Source organism: Neocloeon triangulifer, unplaced genomic scaffold (genome assembly GCF_031216515.1).
Source record: "Neocloeon triangulifer isolate White Clay Creek 2 clone unplaced genomic scaffold, ASM3121651v1 ptg000012l, whole genome shotgun sequence".
NCBI lineage: Eukaryota > Metazoa > Arthropoda > Insecta > Ephemeroptera > Baetidae > Neocloeon > Neocloeon triangulifer.
Genome location: NW_026775554.1, coordinates 16088759 through 16105956, shown reverse-complemented (window position 1 = coordinate 16105956; position 17198 = coordinate 16088759). Strand labels below are relative to the sequence as shown.

At 38.2% G+C, this 17198-nt stretch overlaps 1 protein-coding gene across 16 annotated transcripts in view; it reads right to left on the bottom strand.

Annotated features, from left to right (window-relative positions):
* Window positions 1-600: 600 nt before the first annotated feature.
* LOC132196424 (titin-like) overlaps window positions 601-17198 on the bottom strand; it is an 81742-nt gene continuing 65144 nt past the window's right edge. For 4 of the 16 annotated variants that reach the window (XM_059619058.1, XM_059619064.1, XM_059619066.1 and 1 more), the window contains 29 exons: window positions 17002-17124; window positions 16693-16953; window positions 12540-16577; window positions 12029-12067; window positions 11580-11702; window positions 11371-11523; window positions 11132-11304; window positions 10882-11075; window positions 10301-10616; window positions 10028-10204; window positions 9848-9971; window positions 8573-8705; window positions 8334-8513; window positions 7979-8241; window positions 7655-7924; window positions 7350-7576; window positions 6983-7292; window positions 6755-6912; window positions 6434-6569; window positions 4997-5860; window positions 4813-4863; window positions 3904-4206; window positions 3628-3833; window positions 3467-3566; window positions 3202-3303; window positions 2946-3140; window positions 2505-2710; window positions 1863-1962; window positions 601-1415 (listed from right to left, as the gene is read on the bottom strand). In XM_059619058.1, the coding sequence (XP_059475041.1) occupies window positions 1210-1415; window positions 1863-1962; window positions 2505-2710; window positions 2946-3140; window positions 3202-3303; window positions 3467-3566; window positions 3628-3833; window positions 3904-4206; window positions 4813-4863; window positions 4997-5860; window positions 6434-6569; window positions 6755-6912; window positions 6983-7292; window positions 7350-7576; window positions 7655-7924; window positions 7979-8241; window positions 8334-8513; window positions 8573-8705; window positions 9848-9971; window positions 10028-10204; window positions 10301-10616; window positions 10882-11075; window positions 11132-11304; window positions 11371-11523; window positions 11580-11702; window positions 12029-12067; window positions 12540-16577; window positions 16693-16953; window positions 17002-17124 (9731 nt within the window). In that variant the 3' untranslated portion in view covers window positions 601-1209. The remainder of the gene's footprint in view (window positions 1416-1862; window positions 1963-2504; window positions 2711-2945; window positions 3141-3201; window positions 3304-3466; window positions 3567-3627; window positions 3834-3903; window positions 4207-4812; window positions 4864-4996; window positions 5861-6433; window positions 6570-6754; window positions 6913-6982; window positions 7293-7349; window positions 7577-7654; window positions 7925-7978; window positions 8242-8333; window positions 8514-8572; window positions 8706-9847; window positions 9972-10027; window positions 10205-10300; window positions 10617-10881; window positions 11076-11131; window positions 11305-11370; window positions 11524-11579; window positions 11703-12028; window positions 12068-12539; window positions 16578-16692; window positions 16954-17001; window positions 17125-17198) is intronic. The other 12 variants (XM_059619061.1, XM_059619065.1, XM_059619068.1 and 9 more) reach the window with 8 other exon arrangements.

The following is a 17198-nucleotide window of genomic DNA, read 5'->3' as shown; positions in this document are numbered from 1 at the left end:
TAAAAAAACTTGAATTGTTTGCCTCCTTGTATCAAAGTTCATTTTGATGTTCAAAGATTTTTTAATTAGATTCCATAGGCAGGGAAAATGTTATTATTTTAAAAAGATATCTCAGTTCTTAATAACCTGTTTGCTAAAAGACTTAAAATTAATTATTTAAATAAATGTGATAGAGCAAAAATTTATAAATAATTAATAAATTACCAAGCATTATATTTAAAAAAATATTTATAAACAATTGGAACTAAAATTTCATCCAAATATAAAATTATAAATATTTCAATTAAAATTTTTTAACTGGTTTTTAATGATTATTTAAAAAATATATAAATCAATAATAATTAATACCCCCCTTTCAAATTTCTTTTATTTTTATAAATATTAAAAATAGCAGCAAAAATTAATTAAAAAAAACAGAATAAAATAAAATATTTCTGATAAAATAAAATAATAATTTTCCTGTTAATTTTACCACCGAGCAAGGCACTCAATCAAATCTATTGATTTTTATTTGATCAGCCAATTGATTTTGCTGCCTTGCCCAGTGGTCAAACAGATAACGAAGGAATGGTTTGTGAGCAGTAACAGAAATCACCACAATTTTGATTGCTTCTCGTACACATTTATTAAATTAACAACAGGCCCCATGGAGAGGCCGCTGAATACGGGCAAGAAAAGCTGAGAGAGCACCTACTTTTTTCGGCCTTTCCTGCTAGAATTCAGCAGCGACTCCCCGCCGTTTCGTGCTGAAGGATTTCTTTTTTGAAGTTTTCGGGAACCGTCGCTGCATTTTGGGGCAAAATTCTTTCTCATTTTTAAACCGTCTGCAAGTTCAGCAAGACGCTTGGCAAGAACACAAAAGCTAAAACTCTTCAAGCAAATAGTCTATTCTCTGGCATAATGTATGTACAAAACTATCGAAGCGCGCAGGGACTATTCTAACGAGAGGTACAAAATTCACTAACCGCACTAAGCCCCAATCATTTCACTTCTGGTTTGCACAGGATTGAAGATGGTCGGTTTCCTCAGAAATGAAACCTGGGGGCTTAGTCTTGATTTGACAACTAAGGAGACGAACACAGTTGTAAGAAAATGTACACCATAATTTTTGACCTCTCATATGCCTTTTTTTAAATAATCAATTCTTGTTTGTTTTTTCCTGGAGAGGTCATTTTTTTTATAATTTTTTTTATCATTTTGCAAGGCTTTTTACTTGAAGAGTTTTCTAGCGTAGTGCCAAATTTTAAAGAAGTACTCATCCCTCTTAAGTAGGGACGCTTTGGCGTATGATTCGATATCGGCATCCATTCCAGCCTCGCGCATCCAGGAGGTGGTGGTCTCGGTGGTCAGACTTAGTGAAGGCGCGTCCCGATCGAAATCGCCCTCGCGCAATCCCCAATCCAACAGATCAGAGTCTGCGGAAAACAATCAGAATTCAGAGGTGTTTTGGACACGCAGCGAACTACACACGACATGCACCGACACATATGTGAATTTAATTAGCACGAGATTCAAACCACAAGTGAGTAGTCAAGTGTTAAAAAATTCTCGTGCACACCCCAAATTCACTTCCAGGCACGTCGGTTAGTTCGATTCCAATCATTATTTTATTTATTTGTGCACGATTTGGAAATAAATTTTTGTTTAGAGGAGTCGAGGTTCAGACCGTTCCGTTTTGAAAACTTATGATAATAGACTGGGCAAGCGTTTGAATTCCGCAAAAAATTGGCTGGTGTTCAAAGAACTGCTTGGCAAATTAGTCTCGCATGCCTTGCTGCAGCAGTAAAACCAACAGACTTTCGTTCTTCTTTCAACCAAAAAACGCGAAAAGTGTGACATTGTGAATTTAAAATATTTCTCACCAGCTGGCCTGAGGACTTTGACGGGCTCCTCGGACTCCAAGGGATCGCTCATGCCGACCTCGTTTCTTGCGAAAATGCGTAGCATGTAGTCGTGACCCTCCTGAAAACAATGGAACAAAAAAATATAGTTAATAATAAAATTACAAAATGGAACTGAAAATTTAATAAAATTTTGCCGCTTAAAAATAATTACAATAATCAGTAAATATCTTTATTTTTTATTATGGAAACGAAAAGATCAGGCTTTTCCTTGTTGCAATTTTTTTTAAAAAAACAAATGGCTCTAGCAGTTTTGGTCATCAGCAAGATGAATAAAAAATAAAATCAGCGAAATTGAAAAACAAACGCCACATTTTAGCACAAAAATTAAAATAGTAAAACTAAAAAATTTAATACCAACTTATTTCATGAGCAAACGCGTTTCTCGCTGACTAATACATGTATTAGTTAATTGAATTTGTATTCAAATTTTTATATTAAATTTTTTTTTCAATTTTGCAGATCTTTTGTATTTTTCTTGCTCATGAAATTGAGCCATAACAATTTTTGCAACAAGGAAAAGCCTGATCTCTTCATTTCCATGATCATCTCCTCCAACGTCAATTTCTTCAAACAAATTTATTTATTATCTTAAGTATTTACCTGAAGGTCTTTAATGTTGAGCTTTTGTACGTCAGCCTTGACCCTTCCGACCTCCATCCACATGGTCTTTCGCGCCTCCTTGATGACAATTGTGTAGCCCTCAATGGGCGCCCCGCCGTCGCTTTCGGGTGTACCCCAGGCCACGGTGATCGAGTGGGGACCCACGATACGCACCTCCAAGGGAGCGGTTGGTGGCGAAGGAGGCGCTGGAAATGACAAGATTTTTTTCTATTAACAATTCTTGATCAACGTTTTGTAAGGGTAGGAATGAAGGTGACAATTTATCACATACAGAAAATAAACAAAGACACAGGTAACAAAAATTTTACCGCTTGCGTTACCAATTTTTGAGTCGAATCAATTATTTATCTGAAATTTGGTCGCTTTTTGCTTCCAATGAAATAAAAATTATCTCTATTGAACAAATTATTGGACACTCACATGCGTGCGTTTTGAGCTGCACCGGTCCAGTTTCGGAGGGCTCACTCAGGCCTATCGCGTTTTCAGCGTACACTCGGAAGTAGTACTCAGACTTTTCCTTCAGGTTGGATATGCAGTGGAGCGTGACTGATGGCTCTAGGGTGCACACCTTTTCCCATGACTGGCTGCTCGAAATTCTCTTTTCAATGATGTATCCTGCAAGTGTTAGGAATTTTATTAGTTAATAATTGCCAGTATTTTTTTTCTTTGAAAATACCGGTCACTTCAGCGCCACCGGTGCTTGAGGGTGGTGACCACTGAAGGGTGACGCTGCGACTGGTGACGTCAATCACGCTCAGTTTGGGACTTGATGGAGGAGCTGAGAATAAAGTTTAAATTTAACTATCATTTTTTCAAATCTAAAAATTTACAACAATTGAATGTAAACAATGTGATGTAACAATTTTGTAAAAGAAAAACAATATCAAAAGATATTTTTGAGTTAATTTAAAAGCAAAATTTTATAGGAAATATAGACTTACTTATTCTCTTGCCAATGGTGATAACTTCGTCAGGAGCTAATGCAGGACCTGTGCCAGCTTCATTTCTTGCTGTGATGCGGAAGTTATATGAAGTATTTAGCTGCAAAAAAAGAACATTTTGTTTTTGCCCAAAGCTCCAAATAATATCATATTAAAAGCACCTTTAGTGATGTGACCTCGATGTGTGTGATTTCAGATGTGGTGGTGCCGACCTTCTGCCACGCCTTTTTGGTGACCTCCTTGCGCTCAACCAAGTACTCGATGATGGGAGAGCCGCCGTCAGACTCAGGTGTGTGCCATTTTACTGTTAAGGACGTGTCAGTCATTCCAGAAATGTCAAGTGGTCCTCGCGGTGCAGATGGAGGTTCTGCACAAGAAAAATTATTATTAAAATTTTTGATTTTACAAACTTTAAAAAAAAAAATTAATAATTTTACCGAATTGACTCTTCACAACAATGGTGCCGCTCTCAAGGGCATCGGAGGTACCCACAGGATTGGCAGCGGTCACTCGGAACATGTATTCAGAGCCCTCGCGAAGTTTTTGAATGGCGTATGAGTTGATGTCGCCTTCGACGTCCGCAACCTTCATCCAAACCATCTTCTGCACGTCACATTTTTCCACCGAATATTTGGAAATGTCGAGGCCACCGTCGTCTGCTGGTGGCTTCCATTCAATGGTGACTGATTCCTTCTGGATTTTCTTAACTACCAGCGGTCCCTCCGGCTTACTTGGCTTGTCTGCAAAGATATTATGGGTGTGAGGAATATTTTTTTATAAATTCCAAATTAAAAAATGACTGTATTTTTTTTTGGCACGTTGAGTTCGACTGAGGAACTTATCCAACGGCAGGGTGATAGCGTGCGTGTCCATCAAAAATCGAAATAATCGCACACACTGTTCGTCAAGACAAGACTCGCGGACTCGCTCGATTAATTCCAGCGTGTCACAACATTTTGTACATACACTAGGGGTTGCAAAGAGATGATAGGAGAAATAATTCGAATAGGGATCACATGATATGATGAAAGAAAAGAGGGACGAGCACACAGTTCAGAAAAGAAGTACAGAAACTGTAAGGAAGATAATTTTATAAATATCCAGACGTTCTCTGGGATGTTATAACGAGAAGGGTATTTTCTAGAAAACAATGTTTCGTAGAAAACGCAAAAACCATGACATACGTAACGATTACAAAATATTTTGAACGAAAGCAACATTATTTTCTAGGGGACTAAATGAAACAGAACGACATTCGACTGATTTAAATAAAATATTGACGAAAATTTTGGAAGGGGTGAACTTGCAGTGTGCAAACAGAACATTTATTTTATCTGCTCAATTACCGATGGGCTCCTGACTAGGGGACCTAGACTTGCTCAAACGCAATGTATCATCTGCGATAAAAAAAAATATTCAAGAGATTAATCAACCCACTTAATTTTTTTTCTTTGCAACGGCCAATTATTTTTTTATTTTAAATATTCTTACCGTGAAATACTGTCAAAATAATTAATATTTTTAACGTACCAATGACCCAGAGATTGAGATCAAGCGAGGTCGTTCCTGCGCTGTTGGTGGCCGAAACCTGGTACAGTCCAGTGTCGTCCCTGGCCAGTGTGTAAATAGCAATTGTCGTCGACTCCTCGTCCACATACAGCGAGCATTTTTTGGTTGACTCGAGTTTCTTGCCATCCTTGCTCCAAGAGATCTCAGGTTTGGGGAAGCCGGAGAATTTGACTTCCAACTTCCATTGGTTGTTAACTCTCTGCTTTTGGTTGATGAGGGACTCGTCGACGATGACCAAACGCGGCTTTTCCTGCACCACCAGCACGCTGCTGGTTTCAGCAATTCCTGCCGAGTTGATCGCCTGGCACGTGAATTTGGCGCCTGAAGTTTTCTCCACCTGGTTGATGACGTATTTGGCGATGCGGTTTTCGTAACTCATGCTCTTAGCCTTGAACTGCTTCCCATCCCTGAGCCACTTGATTTCAGGCTCGGGCACGCCGCCGATAACGCAGGACAACGTGACTGGCACGCCCAGGCCGGACACAATATCAACCAGCGGCTGCTGGATGACTGGTGGCTCTGGCGTCACCGGAGCAGCGACCTTGATGTACTTGGTCACTCCAGAGGGTGGGCTCTGTCCGACCTCATTGACCGCCGTCACGCGGAACATGTAGTCGACGTTTTGCTTCAGGCCCAGCACCTTGTGTGTCGTTTCTTTGATGGTCACGTTGACCTTCGTCCAGCTCAGCTCGGTGCGATCGTGGTATTCAAGAATGTAATTTGTGATTTCAGCGTTTCCGTCGGTTTCCGGCGCCCTCCAGTGCAGGGTGATGCTTTCATTTGTTGTCTCAATCACTTCCGGTGTGCCAGGTTGGCTTGGTGTCTCTGCAAGAAATTAATCCATTATATAAATTTTTTAAAAGTAATAATTGATAATTAGTTGTTGCCCAATCGAAAATTTAAATATTGTATTTTTTTAAACCATGATATTGATGTAAAGAAATAAATCCAATTTTTTTATACCATATATGGTACTATTTTTTGCTATTATATCAATATTGATATAATTGCCAAAATATTGATGTAATAACAATGGACCAATGGTATAATAAAGTTTAGATTGGTTCTATATATGTTCCTCATTTATAATATAAATTTAAAATAATATTTGAATTATTATACCATTGTGATATAATGACGAATTTTCAAAAATACCCAATAATATAAAGAATGAATAATTTTTGTTTCATAAATTCAATTTGAATTCATTTTTTAATTTAAATTAATTTTAAATATAATGATGTTGGTACTGTGGATAATTTATTAAAAATCAATTATTATGTCAACACGTTGATACAATAATACTATTAATTTATATCAATGTTGGTGCTATTATTGATATAATATATTTTTTCGACTGAGTGAAAGTTAAAGATTTAATAAAAATAAATAACTCACGCATTATTATCAGCTTCAGTTCAGCAGAAGCCTCGCCGCAGTTGTTTTTCAACTTCAGGGTCACGTCACCGCAGTCCTGTTCCTCAACATTTGTAATGGTGAGGCTAGCTGACGCTTCATCAATAGTTTGGGTGATCTAATTGGATATTAATATGGATATTAGACAAATTCTTGCTAGTGGTGGTGCCGTTTTGTCCAACAATTCCTTTCTTTTCAAATAAATTGTTTACAACAATTTAATTTAAACAATGTGATAACTGATAATATAATTAGGACAAATACAATAATAAGGAATTTTTAAGTTAAGTAAAAAATTTATACCCTTTTGGATGGCTTGATAACTTTTCCATTTATGGTCCACTCATACTGAGGCTGTGGAACGGCAGAGTATTTGATGTTTACACTGACAGACTCTCCCTTCCTGAGACGATACTCCTTCTGAACTTGGTCCAAATTGAGCTTGGGCGCGGATTCAATAACTAGAAATTTGAAATTAAAAATTTTAATAGCTCATTAATTTTTAAGTGTCATATAATTATATTTTCTTACTTTCAACTTTGAGCTTGGTGGAAGACTTGACGTTTGCTGCCACGCAAGTATATTCAGCCTGATCGTCCATGCTAACCTTCTTCATGATCATCTGTCTCAAACCTCCATCAGCAGTCAGTATGATTTTATCAGAAGCAGTCAGCGGCTTTCCATTCTTCAGCCAAGTGACTTCAATGCCGGGTTGCGACAGCTCCACAGTGAAAATAGCGTCCGTGTTCTGAGGGGTGAGAGTGACTTCTGGAAGTTTGGTGAGGAACTCCACAGCCGGCTCTTCGACTTTCAAGGTGGCCTTTGAAGTTTGTTCCCCAACCTGTTTTTATTTATTAATCAATTTCTTCCTTTTAATTACTATTTAATTGTTAAATACCTGGCAAGAATATTCGCCGGCATCTTCAGGCGTTGAGTTGTAAATCATCAAACGCTGTCTCTTGCCATCAATTGCCAGCTGAACGTGTTCGGAAAACTGCAGTTCATTTCCGTCCTTGAACCAACGCACCAGGGCATCGCCTTTGGTTAGTTCAATTTCAAAAGTGGCACGTTCTCCCTTTGCGATTGTCACGTTCTTCATCAGGCCGATGATCTCGGGTGGTAATTCTGTAGTAAATATTTTAATAGTAAAATTATAAATAATTCTGTGCAAAACTTTTCTAATTTCAAAAAATTTTAACTAACCGACAACGGTGACCTCAGCAGTGCACTCCAGTTCTCCGAGGGCACAGGTGTACTCGCCCTCATCGTGTACGGACACCGCCCTGATGAAAAGTTTGTGGGTCTTTCCAGTTTTCTCAAAGTCAAATCGATCGTCTCCCTCCTGCAGCTCTTCACCGTCCTTGTGCCAGGTGACCTTGGCACTTTCCGTGGAGACCTCGACCTCAAGGATGGCCGAGTCACGCTCCTTCACCTCAAAGTCAATCAGTTTGCGTAAAAATTCGGGTCCAGATTCTGATGAAAGTTGAATATCATTAATTTAATTCAAATTTAATTTGTTAAACTTGCCTTTCATTGTGATAGTTGCTTGAGTGGTCTCGTTGTTGACTGTGCACTTGTATGAGCCAATGTCTTCTCTTTCAATCTTTTTAATTACAAGGAAGTGCTTTTTGCCCTCTGATGTTAATTCATATTTAGTTGTGTTTGTGTCGCGATACAGCTCACGGTTCTCGAAGAACCACTTGGTGGTTGTTGCTTGGGACGTGTGGCACTCGAGTTTGACAACGCCGCCTTCTTCGACGTCGACGGACTCAAGTTTTTTGGTGAATTTTCTAATAAATTGTATTTTTTAAATATTATATAATGTGCATTACATTTCAAAGCTGCTTTAAAAATATATAACCTTTTGTTAAAAAAAACTTACATATCTGCGCCTGCGATTGAAACACGTGCTCCGTGTGAAGCTTTTCCAATCGAATTTGTGGCAACGCACATGTAATCTCCCTCCTCGGTACCATCAGTTCCGCAAGTGATTTCAAGGGCAATATTTTCTCCATCATAAGTTTCTTTGACATGTTTAGATGCCTTCAGCTTTTTGTTGTTTCTAATTTAATGATTACAAATTAAAAAATATAGCAGGAAAATTAAGCAAAAATCTTTTACCTGAACCATGCTATTTCTGGCTGAGGGTTGCCAGTGACTTTGGCTGCCAGTCGGATAACGCCATTTGGCGCTACTTTTTGTTCCTCAAATCTTTCAATGAATAGCGGAGGCTCAGGTTTGAGCTCAACGATTTCTGTTAAAGAATTTATAAATTAACATTATAGCTAAATACTTTATTTCTTTCCATTTGTTTTTTGAATACAAAACAATCTCTGCAACGAGGAAAAAGCCCGATTCATTCATTTACTTTCTCATACATTAAATTCTTTACTATAATTTCACTTCCAGGGCGTTATTTTGATTATTTTTTCTTGAATTTTTAAAAATATCAATGTCCTTACTCGACCCCTACGAATGCCTGCCTACTTGATTGGCCCATAAAGTCGACTCTAATTATTTTTAGAAGGAATGAAGAGCTGACACGAGGCTTTTTAAAAACCGCTATGACTTGCAATACTTACATTTGTTGGCTCCATTTTGGTAAATTCCTTAAAATAACTTTCACATGGCAATATTCAAACTGGTATTGACCAGTTTGTTTTAATGAAATTGTTTAAAAATTTGCTTCCGATCTAAATTTTTACTTTTTCTAACACAGCCATGCCCACGGCTGATGCGATCGAAAAAGAGGGCAGTCGCTAACTGAACATGGGTGCGAGAGATCCGAGCTGAGGTTGTGGCTAAATTTAAATGCTTGCGTCGTCTCTTGAGCGGCGGCGTCTTGTTTTTGCCACACGGCACGCATAACCATGAAATCCGAGCGCTTTCAAAATGAAACGCCGCCACCGACTACAAATAAGAATTTTTAGATTCGACTTCTACTTATAGATCGGCTAGAGCGATTGAAACTTTGGTTCCATGTATAAGCGCTGACGACCTCGTTTCAACCCTTCACCCGCACTAGCTGGTGCACTGAAATAGACGCGCGTTGCGGTTGTTTGCAGACAAAGTTTCTTCACGCCCCATTTATTATTGATTTGTTGGAGCTGATTAAAAGAGCTAAACCCCAATCTATATAAATAGTATGGAAAATTATGGGTCGCTCAAAACTTGAACGCCAAAAATAAAATAAAAAATTAGAACTTGTCTGAAATTTAACTTTTCTCAGTTTCATTGCTAATTAAGATTTTTCACATCATTATATTATTTCATGTGCAATGATATATTTATAATGATTATAATAGCCCTCGTATCTTAAGTAAAATTTCGTTGACTACAATGAATAAATAAATTCCAAGCTGAAAAAGAAATTTTACGGATTTATTATTGACATACCTTCAACAGAGAGGTATCCAGAAGTTTTGGCAGATCCAACCTCATTGTTTGCTGTCACTGTATACTCGCCAATGTCAGACTTCTGAGCGTGGTAAATAATCAGGGAATATGTGTCCTTCTCAACCTAAAAAATTTGAATTGTGTTAAAAAATGTAAACTCACTTAAATATAATTAACTACCTTCTCAGTTATATTTTTTCCGTCGGGCTTTACTTCTTTGCCCTCTCGCAACCAGACGATCTTCGCTGTTGGATTTGCAACAATCTGGGTTGACAAAATAACACTGTCGCCCTCGGTAATGCTGATGTTCTTAAGAGGCTCCAGCACTTGTGGTGGCTCTTTGGCCCCAGTTATCACCTTGAATTTTTGTTGCATAATAATTAGTATATTTAAAATTTCATTTCGTAAAATTGTTAATTAATTTTTCATTAAAAAATAAAAACGATTTCCAACCTTGATGCTGACTTGGTTGGATGCAGTTCCCTCCCTGTTTCGGGCGAGAATTTCATATGTTCCCTCGTGACATTTCTGCACATTGTTGATTTTGACCAGAGTCATGTAGCTGTGCATGTCGGAATCCATTGATATGATAACATTGCTGCTCTCGGATAACTCTTTTCCATTGAAAGACCAAATCAGCTCCGGCTCGGGCACAGCCACCAGGCGACACTCGAGCTCCACTGAGGAGCCCTCGTCGACCGTGCGTGTGCGTGGCTTGTGCGAAAAGGTCGGTGGAATTCCCTCCAGAATATCAGCCAAAGATGATTCCCTAAAATTTTAATATTTTTTTAAATAAAATCAATTAATGAAATTAATTTAATTTATGTAATTCCTATCAATTTAAAAAAATTTAATTTATTCATTTTATTTTAAAAGGAAAGTTTTAAAACATTTTTTTTTTTTGCAAATTTTTTAACAAATATCAGCACAACGCAAAAAAATGAAAGATAATGTAAAAATGGTACAAATTAAATGTTTTCAAGTACATGAAAATTCATATAAACTTTTCAATTGTGTTGTTTCAGTAACGTTACCTAGAAAGGCTTCTTCTTGAATGACCAACGTTGACTTCAGAGCCGTGATCAGAAAGCGGCGCCTCCACGAACAGCTCGGTGGTACTGGATGCAAAGCCAGCAGCGTTCTTAGCAACACAGGTAAATGAGCCCGCATCCTCAGGGAACACTTCCTTAATTATCAAGGTAGCAACATTGTTGTCGTCATAGAAAATCTACATTTTTTGAATTGAAAACCTTGTTTTTTAATATATAAGTTTTTTATATTAACCTGGAAATCAGGTGAAGGCTTGATGATAGCAGTTTGCCTGAACCAAGTTATTAGAGGTCTAGGGCTGCCTTCCACCCTGCACTCAAACGTAATTGTGCCGCCGTCTTGTGAGTGTTGAGGTTTCAGCTTTTCAATGAATCTTGGAGCCAAAACAGGTTCGCCAGGAGATGGTTCTGTTTTATGTTTTTAGACAGTTATTATTTTTAATTAATTAGAATAAGACTTAATTGAATACATACTTTCAAAGACAGGCAACTTGTCAATCTTCTCGTGCAGTTTCTTCTGCATATACTCTGCGTACTTAGGCTCGTCTTTGAGCAATTGGGCAGGAGCCCAGCCCTTTTCCTCCGTTAGGTGTTTCTTTACGAACCACCAGTCAGAATTGTGACATTCTGAAGGCAGACTTTACGTTATTTCTGGCACATAATTATAAAAAGCGTAAACTTACCCATAATGTACACTCTCTCGCCCTCAACTAAATTGAGCGCCTCTTGATTTTCGGCTACATATGAACATATAGCATACATCTTGTCACCTTCATGGCACTGACTAACAACTATTTGTGACTCTTCTAAACGCAAACAAGGACAAATACATACATTACAAATGGTATATATTTACAGATTTTTGTGGACAGTAGGGGTAGACTGGACATTAATCTTCATCTGCAGTAATTGTGCCAAAATATTATGAAATATGAGAAATGAACACTGACAATGAAATGAATTTGAAAACATTTATGCAAGAATTGGATGCTGAACATGAATCATTCAATGAATTTTTTGCAGATAAAATCATTCCCTTTCCATCGGCGCTTTATTTTGTTTTTTTGCTCAAAAGGAACATAAAAATTTGAGCTTTTGATTAACATACGGACAAATTTATAATTTTTCTTACCTGTATCCACTGACAGCTGAATACTTGCACTTGCATCCTCTGTAAATGACAATACATTTTTTAGACGATTGTTTAAAAAAATTAATAGACTGAAATGTTAATTTTTCAACGACACAAATATGTACAAAGACAAATACACAAATTACATCACAGGGGTTGGTTTATTTATTTATATTGTGCAGTGGATAATTTTTCTTTGAATGTTTTCTCACGTCATGATGGAGATGTGTGACACTTTGAGTTTGGCATGGAAGAAAAATTCATAATGTTTATTTCTGGATTTAAACAGCACTTCTAATGCATTTTTTTGGTGCAATTCAGTGCTGCATTTTCATTACCTTATTTATAAAAAAAATTAATAAAAAATAATAATAATTAGAATTGGAAAATACAAATGGCTGAGCCTTTGATCTTAGATTTAAAAAAAAATCCGCAACTCGTCCATGGAGTTTTGCGGGGAAGCCATGCTGTAATAGAAAGCGGCTAGAATTATGAAATTCGTCATAATAACCTTCGAAATTTGTTGATACGTGCTCTTTTCTTTTGATTTTCAATTTTAGTGAATCTTCTCCATAATCGACTTCCTGCTTTATTTGTTTCTTAAAACCAACCTTGACCTCATCCTCGATTTCCTCTACATTGTAGGCTGGTTTTTTAGCAGGCTTTCTTTTCAATTGCATTTGCACATCTTGTCGGCCTTCTTCGTGGATGGAATACTCTTCCTCAACCTCTTCGACCTCTGGTTCGACGTCAACTTCATGGCGAATTGTGACAGTGCTCTCGCCCGCCTCCTCAACAAATGTTGTTTGCTGCTTGCGAGGCAGGGTGACCTTCCTAGATAGGTTTATGTCTTCATCCTCATAAACGTTAGATTTGATGGTGAATTCCTGCTCAATGTCTTGTTTTGCGAAGACCTTTTTAGGCTTCAAAATAACGTTTTCAGAAATTGGCACCTCCTCTGGAGCTTGTGCTGGTTTAGACAGGGTGAACTCGTGTTCTGATTCTTCTACGACCTTTTTCTTACTTGGGCGGCATTTGAGCGCAACCACCTCCTCTGTCTGGGGCTCATCAACCACTTGTTTTTTAACCACGGTTATTTCTTCGTGAGCCTCCTCCACAACTTTCTCTTTGGGCTTGCTCTTCAAAGAAACTGTTTCAGAGGAACTCTCAGTTATTGTCTCTTTTTGTTTGGAAATTGTTACAGTTTCAGCCTGTTCCTCTGGTGCAACTTTTGGTGCTGGTTTCTTTTTCTTCAAAGACACGGTTTCAGAGCTGGGCTCATCAACCACTTGTTTTTTAATCACGGTTATTTCTTCGTGAGCTTCCTCCACAACTTTCTCTTTGGGCTTGCTCTTCAAAGAAACTGTTTCAGAGGAACTCTTAGTTATTGTCTCTTTTTGTTTGGAAATTGTTACAGTTTCAGCCTGTTCCTCTGGTGCAACTTTTGGTGCTGGTTTCTTTTTCTTCAAAGACACGGTTTCAGAGCTGGGCTCATCAACCACTTGTTTTTTAACCACGGTTATTTCTTCGTGAGCCTCCTCCACAACTTTCTCTTTGGGCTTGCTCTTCAAAGAAACTGTTTCAGGGGAACTCTCAGTTATTGTCTCTTTTTGTTTGGAAATTGTAACAGTTTCAGCCTGTTCCTCTGGTGCAACTTTTGGTGCTGGTTTCTTTTTCTTCAGAGACACGGTTTCAGAGCTGGGCTCCTCTATAATTTTTGGCTTGGCAATTAAAATTTCAGCTGCAGCTTCCTCCACTGTTGGTTCCGGTGCCTTTTTCATTGGAAGTGTTGCAGAGGTGGCAGTTTCCTCAACAGGTTTCTTTTTAACCAATGTTACAGCCTCCGATTCTTCGGATACTTCAACAACAGGCTTTTTCTTCTTCGGCTTTAAAGTGACACTTTCAGCGGGCTGTTCCTCCACTGGCTTTGGTTTTACAATAGAAATCTCTGCAGCTGCCTCTTCAACAATGCTTTCTTTCTTGACAGTTAACGCGACCACATCTTCAACTGATTCTTTTGCCTTTGGTATAGTGACCGACTCAATAATTGGCTCTGCAGGCTTTTTCTTTTTCTGAATTTTAACTTGGCTTTCAGCCTCCTTGATATGAGGGGGTTCTTGTGCAGTGACCATTTCATTCACTGGCTCAATTGAAATTTCCTTCGCATGCACGTCTTCGTGCTCGGGAATTCGAATGTCAACAACCTGCTTGCTATCTACGTCACTTTTATTTTCAACAGCCAGCATCTGCAGCTGCTCAATGTGAGAAGAAGGTTGAAGTAACTCTTCCTCATTCAGCATGACGGCCTCTTCAGCAGGTACTGCGGAAATTGATATAGGCTCGGTGCTTTCCAATGGAGCCTTTTCTTCTCCTTCTTCATGAGATTTGACCTCTACAATTTGCTCCACAATTTCAATCTTTTCCACAGGTTTTTCTATATGTGTGACAATTTCTACTGTTGCCTCTTCGGCAGCTTCTTCAACTCGCGGCTTTTGTTTTTTAGTGATTTTGATTTTTTTGCTCAAATCTACTTCCTCCTCCTCATAAGATTTTGATTTTAATGAGAATTCCTGTTCTACTTCTTCCTGCACTACTTTCTTCTTCGGTCTCAAAGAAAAGGTTCCAACAGAAACTTCTTCTTCAATTTCAGGCAACTCTTTCTTGATCAAAGCTTCTTCTAGCACTTTTTTAGATTTTTCAACTGGCTCTTCAATTATTGACTTCTCCAAGGGCTCCTGTACAGGCTTCTCAGGCTTTTCAGTTAGCGTTTCTTTGGGAATTTTCACAGTTTTTTCGTCGGGCTTTTCAATTGGCTTTTCTTGTACACTTATGTCCCTCTCTGGTTCCTTATTTTGTTTTTTCTTCGGTTTTTTATTTTTATTTTCTTCCTTGATATCTATTGAAGGTTCTGGTGTTGGTGCAACTAAAACTGTTAATGGTGTTTCAGAAGCCATTTTCAAAGCGTCGGACACCTCACCTGCAGATGGAACTTCGGTTTTAACAGTTGCAATTGCGTCAGAGGAAATTATCTCCGTCACTTGAGATAGAGGTTGATCCTCTACAACAGCCACAGGTTTCACTTCTGAAACTGCTTCAGGCTCTATCGGCTTTACCGTGCTTTCTTCTTGCACAGAATCGGACGGAACTTTTTCAGTTGCATTGGTTTTTTTCTTTTTCTTAGATTTTTCAATTTCAGGAAGTTTGAGCTCACTATGAACTTCTGGTTCCTTTTCTGGTGCAGGCTCACGCTCAACCTCTTTAGTCCAAGGCTTCAATTCAACCTTTTCTTCAGGTTCTGGCATCTTTGGCCGTTGTTTGTAAGTCAGATTTATGGCATCAGGCTCATCTTCCTCTTTTGGTTTTGGTTTTCCTTTTAGTATTGTGATTGTTTCCTCAGGAACTTCGGGAACAGAATGCTGAGGTCTTATATATTCGCCTCTCTCAGGAACAGGAATTTCCGTTTCTTCAGTTTCTGGCTTTTTAAGTTTTTCTCTCTTTTTCTTCTGCTTTTCGGGCTTTTCGAATTCAATGGGTGTGGGCACCAAGACGTCACTGGATGATTCTGGAGTAAAACGAATATCATCAAGAGGCTTCATTTCTTGGGGTTTTACAGTTTCATCCTCTCTTGGTACCTCCCGCTCTGTTCTTTGCACAGGCTTCAACTTAACTTGTTCTGTCTCTTCCTCTGCTTTGGGTTTTTGAGGTTTTGTTTTCAATTTTACTTCAACCTCTTCAGTCTCCTCTTTTTTGAGTTTTCCCTTACCTAGAACAATAGTTCTCTCTGTTTGATCCTCCTCGACTTTTTTTACCGATTCAATCTTTTTCTTTTTCACCACTTTTGTCTCGTCAATGTGTTTTTCGTACTTTTCCAGAGATGGCCTTTCATACTCCATAGTTTCAAGGTCAAGGACTTCGTCGCTGATGGTGACTTTCTTAACTTTCTTTGGTTTAATTTTAGCAGCCTCGTCAGCATTTCTAGAGATTATGCCTTGCTGAAGAACTGGTGTTTCCAGTTGTGTTATTTGTGGCTTTTTTTCCTCAGGAGGGTATGTCATGAGCGTTTGAACTCCTTTCAACCGTACGTCAGGTAGTTGTGCTGATTCGATTTCTCGTTGTACAATTTCAGCTTTCTTTAGTTTTATCTGCATAAATGCTGGAACTTCTTCTACGCTTATGACTTCAACTTTCTTGGGTGTGATTTGAACTCTTTCGATCTTCATCTTTTCAAACTTTGGTTTAGGTTCAGTTGGTTTTGGGGTTTCTTCCTTTTTCATTTGCGGCTTATCAGTCTCTTTCATCTGTGGCTTTTCAGTCTGTTTCAACTGTGGCTTTTCTTTTTCTTTACGCTGCCGCTTCAGTGTCAGATTTTTTTCTTCCACTTTGACTTCCTCTATCTGAACAATTGGGAGCGGCTCCTCTACGGGCTCAATTTTCACTGTCTGCTCCAAAGGTTTTAATTGAAGTATCTCTGGTTCGGGAGCTGTTTCTTCTGTGATAATCGGTGCGTTTTCTTCCACAAGTGTTATTTGTTGTTCAGTTAAAGTTTCATCTGGAAATATGAGTTTTATATTGATTAGATTAATCTATTATAAAAAAAAACACGTGAATATGGAAAATGAAGGTTAAAAACAAAAAGCGTTTTAATTTTTGCTTTGCCATGTTACCTGGCTGATTCTCTTCATCACTTGTTATTTCTGTAATTTCTACTAACGGCTGTTCAATTTTTATTGGAACATTGAACATCACGTGATCGTGGCGTTTTTGAGCCTGAATTCTGACCAATTCCTGTTTCTCCTCCAAAATGAATGTGCCGAATTGTGGTTTAGCTATTTCATGCAGTATTTCTTGCACCGATTCAGTGGTTTCAGAGGAGGTTGCAATTTGCTCCGAATTTAAATTTTGTGTTTTTAATTTTGGTGTTTCTTCTGTAATGAATGGCATGTAAAGACAATATATACTTATGCGTGTTTTACCTCTTGGTGCTGTCTGGTCAGACTGTAAAATTTCTTCTGAAGAAAAGAATTCTTCCTCTGAAGGTATGTCCTCATAAACTGAAACGTCTCTTGATACCTCTGAACTATTTGAAGGTGATTTTTCTGTGGATGAATTTTCTATGTAAAGTCTATATTCTAAACTGAAGCCTGGATAAAATTTAAATACATGTGTTATA